The sequence below is a fragment of the Lycium barbarum genome, chromosome 2 (genome assembly GCF_019175385.1).
Source record: "Lycium barbarum isolate Lr01 chromosome 2, ASM1917538v2, whole genome shotgun sequence".
Classification (NCBI taxonomy): domain Eukaryota; kingdom Viridiplantae; phylum Streptophyta; class Magnoliopsida; order Solanales; family Solanaceae; genus Lycium; species Lycium barbarum.
Genome location: NC_083338.1, coordinates 149,635,108 through 149,643,167, shown reverse-complemented (window position 1 = coordinate 149,643,167; position 8,060 = coordinate 149,635,108). Strand labels below are relative to the sequence as shown.

Here is an 8,060-nt window from a genome sequence, read left to right as displayed (position 1 = left end):
ATCTATACATGGTTAAAATTATTTTTATGTATATATAGTAGATGTTGAACTCTCTTTCGGTTCTTCGTATGATTATTTTTTTATATTTTGAGCCCCCTTGGTGAAAATTCTGGCTCCGCCGCTATCGTCAGCCTCTCACATTTCCTTATTGGGACATCTGCGTGTCTCCTCTTCATATGTCAGAACTAACCCAACCTTGCTTCCCTCATCTTATTCGTCACTGAGACCATTTCCACCTTATACTCGATATCTTCATTCGTGATCCTATCTCTCCCTTGAATAAGCCCATTTAGCTAATTCTCTCTTTAAAAGCTTTAGGCCCAAATAGTAAAGTTGGGTTCTAACCAAAGCAGAAACGTTGGCCCAAGTGAGCCTGTCCGAGTTGATCATTTCTTGGATAATCCGAGCTGTCAACTTCTGATTGGTTCAAACTTGACACGCAATAGAAGAAAGTAATCACGGTGAATCAAGTCTGAACTTGCTGTGGCTCTCTGCAACTCATTCATCAACAAATTAATCATAACCCAAAAAAAAAAAAAACACCCTCCAATGGAGAGTGTAATTCTTCCCTGCAAATCAATTTTCCCAACAATTTCAGAATTACCCCAAAACTATCACCCAAAACCAAAAATACCCATCAATTATGAACCAAGATTAACAGATACCCAATTGAACTATCTCTGCACAAATGGGCGCTTAAGTGAAGCAATAACAGCTCTTGAATCCATGTCACAATATGGGTACAAGGTAAAACCCGAAACTTTTTCAAGACTTATAGAATCTTGCATAAATGAAAAATCACTGCATTTTGGGCGTAAACTTCATAGAAAGATGAGATTTTTACTGGAAAAAGTTGACCCTTTTATTGAAACTAAGTTATTAGGGATGTATTCCAAATGTGGGTCTTTACAAGAAGCGTTTCAACTGTTTGATCAAATGCGTGAAAGAGATTTATTTGCTTGGTCTGCTATGATTGGAGCTTGTTCAAGAAATAGTAGGTGGGGTGAAGTTGTGGAATTATTTTATATGATGATGAGTGATGGTGTTGTACCTGATAGTTTTTTGTTTCCCAAGATTTTGCAAGCTTGTGCAAATTGTGGGGATTTCAAGACTGGTAATTTGATTCATTCTATAGCGATTCGATGTGGAATGAGTTCTGTGGTTCGCGTGAATAATTCTCTTTTAGCTGTTTATGCGAAATGTGGGTTGTTAAGTTGTGCAAAGAGGCTTTTTGAGAGTATGGAGACGAGGGATACGGTGTCTTGGAATTCAATTATAATGGCGTATTGTAACAAAGGTGATATTGTTGAGGCACGGAGGTTATTGAATTTGATGCGTCTTGAAGGGGTGGGACCAGGTTTGATTACGTGGAATATATTGATAGTGAGTTATAATCAGTTAGGCAGGTGTGATGAGGCGCTTGAGGTTATGAAGGAGATGGAAGGTAATGGGATAAAGCCTGATGTTTTTACTTGGACTTGTTTGATTTCGGGTTTGGCTCAACATAACAGGAACAGTCAGGCATTAGAATTGTTCCGGGAGATGATTGCGAATGGAGTTACACCAAGTGAAGTAACACTTACAAGCACGGTTTCAGCTTCTGCGTCTCTTAAGGACCTGAGGAAGGGAAGGGAGCTTCACTCTTTGGTTGTTAAGTTGGGATTTGATGGAGAAGTAATTGTAGGGAATGCTTTGGTTGACTTATATTCCAAGTGTGGTAAACTCGAAGCTGCTCAGTTGGTCTTTGATATGATCCCAGAGAAAGATGTATACAGTTGGAATTCCATGATTGGAGGATATTGCCAAGCTGGGTACTGTGGAAAAGCCTATGATCTTTTTAGGAGGATGCATGAGTTTGAGGTATCCCCTAATGTAATCACGTGGAATGTGCTGATTACAGGACACATGCAAAATGGTGATGAGGATCAAGCGTTGGATCTTTTCTGGAGGATGGAGAAGGACGGGAGCATTGAGCGAGACGCTGCCTCATGGAATGCTCTCATTGCTGGCTATTTGCAAAATGGGCAGAAAGATAAAGCATTGGGTATATTTCGCAAAATGAAGTCATTTGGTTTTAAGCCAAACGCAGTTACCATTTTGTCCATCCTACCAGCTTGTGCAAACCTAATTGCTGCAAATAAGGTGAAAGAGATCCATCGTTGTGTTTTGCATTTCCATCTGGAAAATGACCTCTCCGTTGCTAATTCTCTTATAGACACATACTCCAAGTCGGGGGGCATAAAATACTCGAAAGCAATATTTGATGGGATGTCAACCAAAGATATCATTTCTTGGAACACACTGATTTCTGGTTATGTTTTACATGGCTGTTCCACTGAGGCAATAAAGCTATTTCATCAAATGAAAGAAGTAGGGTTTAAACCAAATAGGGGTACTTTCTCCAGTGTGATTTCGTCTTATGGTCTAGCGAAAATGGTTGAAGAGGGGAAGCATATGTTCTCTAGCATATCCGAGGAGTATCGGATTGTACCAGGTCTAGAGCATTGTGTGGCTATGGTTAATTTATATGGCCGGTCAGGTAAACTTGAAGAAGCAATTGATTTTATAGACAATATGACCATGGAGCATGATATTTCTTTATGGGGTGCATTGCTGACTGCTTCTCGCGTGCATGGTAATTTGAATTTAGCTATCCATGCTGGAGAACAATTGCTCAAACTGGATCCTGGAAATGTAGTGATTAATCAGTTACTTCTACAGTTGAATGTACTATGTGGGATTTCTGAAGAATCAGTAACTGTCACGCGACCTAGAAAAAGAAATCACCATGAAGAATCTCTTGGTTGGAGCTGGACTGAGATAAATAATGTGGTCCATGCTTTTGCTTCAGGTCAGCAAAGTAATTCTGAGGTTCCAGATTCATGGACAAAAAGAAAGGAAGTAAAAATGGAGGGATCCAGGTCTTGCAAAAGGCTTTGCATCACAGAAGAGGAGAACGAAGATATTACTAGAGTTCATAGTGAGAAATTTGCACTTTCTTTTGCCCTCCTTAACAATCCTCAATCATCTCGAGTGATACGAATTGTTAAGAACTTCAGAATGTGTGAAGATTGCCATAGGACTGCCAAATTTGTTTCTCAGAATTATGAACGTGAAATATATATACATGACTCGAAGTGCTTGCATCACTTTAAAGACGGTTATTGTTCCTGTGGCAATTATTGGTAGGTTTAAGTGGCCATGATCTGTCATTTTCTTGCAGACAAGTCTCCTCTTCTCCAAGGAATTGATAGATCGGCTGTTTTCTGGAGAAAAGATCTGCATGAGATAAAGAGGATCCTCTTTGAAAATGTATAGATGATGGTGCTAACGGTGGCCGCTCAAATGTTGTTATTGCTGTAAATATAAAGTTTCTCTGTTTGGTCAGGTCTTGTAAATGGTTGAGAGAAATCTGGATTATGACACTAGTTCATAGGCTCTGTATCAAATTGTACATATGCTAAAGAGATAATCTTTCGTCTTACCAAGTGCTCATCTGAAATCATGTTTTTTCCTAACTGTGTGACAATTGAACTAGCCTTCGGATGAGCATCCCAAAGGTGTGGCCTAGTGATCAAAGTGAAGGAAGAATATTATATAACCCACTGGAATAAAGATGGTTTGCTTACATGCTTGGTGTCAACTTTTTTATTGCTTATATTTATGCAGGTTTTCTGAATGACATACCTAATTAGGCTGCTTAAATATTCCATTTGTTTTTGGATCTACAGCACTCCTCAGTCGGTGTCCACTCTCGCTACATTTTCTTATACCTTACATTTTTGGTACCTCTGTTATACTTTTGTCTGGGGAGAAATGGATGAGTTTAGAATACAGAGAGTAATGAATACACTCCTTGCAGTTAGATGGTTTTAACAGTGATACGGAATGGTTTTCGACATTCCTAAAAGAAGACTTATTCTCTATTAGTAAGGTCTGCGTACACTTTACCCTCCCCAGACCCCACTATGTGGGAATTCACTGGGTAGGTTGTTGTTGTTGTTGTAGTGTGGAGCTTATAGGTTTAACTCTCTACAAAACATTTATCTCCGTGGATATTGACCTTCCCTGAGTTAGAAATCAACCGAGTATATTATCCATTATCAGGAAATTCATATACATCCAATTGCCAATTGTTCTTTCTTATACAGGGGCTTGAAGACTCAATACTTACTCAGATTAAGTGAGTTCCCATCTTTTCTGCAAAATGCACATTGGAGTTGCTGGTCTGAGCTTAATGAGGCGTATGTACCTCTATCATCCTTTTCATGTATGGACGGATAATTCAGCTGGGAACTGTGTGTTGCCTCTTGGACAGGAAACAGTTTTAGTCTAGTCAATTAGTAACCTATAATCATATGGAGTGATGAATGGACAATGTGGAAAGTCAATATATTTTCTTTTATTATTCCTTCTGTTTTGGGTTCTTTTTCAGGTAGTCCAAGGGATAGTGGGACAATCCATCCAGCTCCATGTGCTGTTGGAGGAGAAGGTGGCAGCCATAGTATGATGAAGCTTTTTATGGGATCAAACAGAGGGTCCTAAGCATATCATCAGAGGCCATTTGCTGTAATCGCGATGATGTCCGATGTGTTCCTAAGTTGGCTTGTAAAATGATGTTGTACACTCCTTTGGACATATGATGTCCTTATTGCAGTAATATAAGTTTTGTTTCGGAATAAATAAATAAGAGTAAAGGAAATCTTGTCACAAGCATAGAAGTTTCTGCTGGTAAAGTTAGACCTTCTTCATGAAGAGCTAACTGGCATCAGTGGCTGAAATAAGTCATTAACTTTCCATACAGCTGAAGGAAATGTGGTGCCCTTGGGGGTGAGGGGCTGAAGGGAAATAAGGAACATTTTTCACTTCATCAACAACTGAAGATAAGGGGATGTCTCCGCGTGAGTCGTGATCAGGAGATCAGAGGTTCAAGCCACGGAAACAGTCCCTTGCGGAAATGCAAAATAAGCTGCGTACCCAATCTTGTCCAGCTTTTCCTTGGAACCCGTGCATAGGTGGAGTTTAGTGCGCCGAGCTTCTCTTTAACAACAATAGAAGACAAAGTGGTGGGGCTTTCATAGAACTGGTGCAATGCGTCTGCAACACTTGTTGGGGAATCAAAGAACCTCAAAGCCATCTTCTCTTCTGAAGATTTTCTATTAGAGTTTGTTAATTTTTTCCTGTTGTCATTAAAGAAAAGTCAGTAATGGTTGAAGAGTCCAAAAGAACTTCACTTATTATTTTGACTTCTGTGTATGTGGGATAAAAAATGAACTTCTATTGGCAATCAGACTACTTTTATAAATACACCTTGTATTTCTATCCTCTGCCTTAGTTAGCTTGGTTTAGTACCAAACTAGTGCTTCGCCCGATTATAAATTATATTATTACATCTACGAAATGATCAATAAATAAATAATGAATAAAAATTTGTACTATTTATCATTTCAGTGAGAAAGAAAACCTTTATAAGCAGCATACATATTGAGTTAATTCATACATTAGGGTTATTTAAAGCATATGTTTTTGTATAATATATAATTAAATATACATTTTCAAATTAAGCTTGTTTAGGCTACATAGTTAGGAATAGTTTAAGGTGTATTAAAAACAATAAGGTAAATTTTAAATTAAAATACATAAATTTCAAAAAATTACTAATTAACATATATATAATTGTATATTGAGAAAATAGAATTTTATATAAATGAATTTAAACTTTTGATTAGCAAAAGTCTTCTTAGGCAATAGAATAGGATTGAAGAGCTTTTCAAATTTTTCAATATTCCTTACCGTCGAGGGCATATGCATAAAATAATTTTGGTTCTCTTGTAATCAAATTATACATATAAAATACGATTCAAAACGTAACAAAATGATTTTTTTTTTTGAGTAAATTATACGAACACAATTTTCACGCTTTTTCATTGGGACTAAATCTCAAACACACAATTAAGGTCAATTTTTTTCTCTGTCAATTAATTCTATCCAGATCAAATATAATTTTACTGGTTTATTTCTCAAAAACAAAAACTAAACCTCCAGTATGTAGAAACAACGGAAATGATAGGATTAACTAATTACATACGATCAGACAATTCCTTCTCGATATTCATATTCTTTAAGAATTTATCAAATCATCACAATCACCCAGCAATGTGAAAAAACAATTAAATCCTTACATAAAATAATAATTAAAAAAAATCAAAGCCTAGAAAATAAAAGGAGCAAATAAACTATCAAGTTAAAATAAAATTAAGCCATCTAACTTTCAAAATGATAAATTAGCAAGACACTCACTGTCAAAATGTAGCAAAAATTGCACTGGGGTATGATATATACCAAAGAAATATGGGAAAGAAAATCCTCAATAATCAGATTGCTCCAAAAAGCATATTAAAGGTAGCATTTAATAATCATGCACGTTTCCCCTTAATGAATGCAAAAATAAATGCACAGTGAACACGTCTCCTAAGCATGATGTGCACTATAATGGTGAAAACAAATAAGTAGTACTCCCTCCAGATAAAAAAAAGAGTTCACTTAGCCATTTGTACACCACTTAAAAAAAATACTAATTCCTAGATAAAAATAGGTAATTTGGATAAACTGCCCCTAATTAAATAGACATTGGGGTTAGATCATATAACACTTAATAGGGACAAATATGGAAAAACAATGTTAATTCTTTCTTGATTTGCTAAGTAGACTCTTTTTTTTATCCAAGGATAAAAAGCTAAGTGGCCTCTTTTTTTTATCCGGAGGGAGTAGTTAAGAGGTCTTTTGTAACTGAGATGAAATAAGTCGGATAGAATAGATCATGATCAATTTCCACTTATTAAACAAATTGAATGAAAAAAAAATCCAAAAAAAGGAGACAAAAAAGATAAATACAATCTTTGACCATAGAGATGTGTCACATCACCTTGTTTATGCCTAGCTTTATAATATATATTGATTGATATGCCTTGAAAAGAGCACATTTTAGTATAGTTTTATTATTATGATCACGAGTCTAGCCTCTAACTGTGAAGGATATAGGTTTTCTGGGCTTTTGGAGAGCGGGGCATAACTTGTAAGGTACTATGAAGCGAAAATATAAACTTTGCCTCCAAAAAAGTCATTTGTCTTGAGGAACACAGGTTAATGACCAACACAAAATAGGGACAAAAGTACAAATGACCCAGTCGAGATGAGCTTTAGTGGGCTGGACTAGAATTCTGAAGGGCTATGACTTAGTCCGTTCTACATATTTAATCACTGTAAGCCCACCATTAAATCTGTTCTTTTTTCGTTAATGATCAGCTTAGGAAACCAGTTTTTTTATGTATTTTTTAGCTTATATTTTGTAATTATCAGCAAAAAAGATTGACTTTTTAATTACATGAACTCTCTTGATGAGAGGCGGCTAATCAATTTTCTGGAGGAAATCTGATGACTAAACTAATGAACATAATTGAATTATCATCAACAGACAACTATTGAGATGGTACGTCTTTTTGCATACACTATTATCATTAAGTCATAGTTAATCGACACATCTTTATCTCAATTTATTATTTAACCATGATAAATTAAAATAAGTTGGTGTAAATACAGAGTCCTAATAACTTTTACCATCCGAAAACTCCAAAGCCGTGCTGTTGCCTAACGCGTAGCAAATTAAGAGTTACTATTCACTAATTGATTAATTATCTGGAGGACGAAAAGATTTAATCCTAGCAAGTTGTGTTCCACTCTATAGAATTTCAAGATTATTTCTCTCAATCTAAGAAGATGCTTTCACAAGTCCATGTCATCCATTTTAGCGTTGGAACAATGTTGGATACGTGACTACTTTTTCTTTCATATATCATCTTTTTGGTAACCATCTTTTTCTCCTTTTTTCTTTTGGTAACCATCTGATATTCGAAATTTACGGTCTCGATTAATTCAAATTCAAGTCGTGTAGGACTCATTTAAGGAGGAACCGCTCCTTATCAGAAATTTCTCCATTCTCAGAGCTCACACTCGAAACCTCTAATTAAAGGTGAATAAATCTCATCCATCTCACCACATCT

At 36.2% G+C, this 8,060-nt stretch overlaps 1 protein-coding gene across 1 annotated transcript; it reads left to right on the top strand.

The window, feature by feature from the left end:
- The first annotated feature begins 483 nt into the window (after positions 1–483).
- LOC132628066 (pentatricopeptide repeat-containing protein At1g19720) lies at positions 484–5,237 on the top strand. Its single transcript, XM_060343769.1, has one exon. It carries the CDS (start codon positions 550–552, stop codon positions 3,187–3,189), a length of 2,640 nt encoding a protein of 879 aa, XP_060199752.1. The 5' UTR covers positions 484–549; the 3' UTR covers positions 3,190–5,237.
- Positions 5,238–8,060: the final 2,823 nt, after the last annotated feature.

Excerpts from the sequence above, each read along its gene's own strand:
- LOC132628066 (XM_060343769.1), top strand. The coding sequence starts at position 550 with ATGGAGAGTGTAATTCTTCCCTGCAAATCAATTTTCCCAACAATTTCA.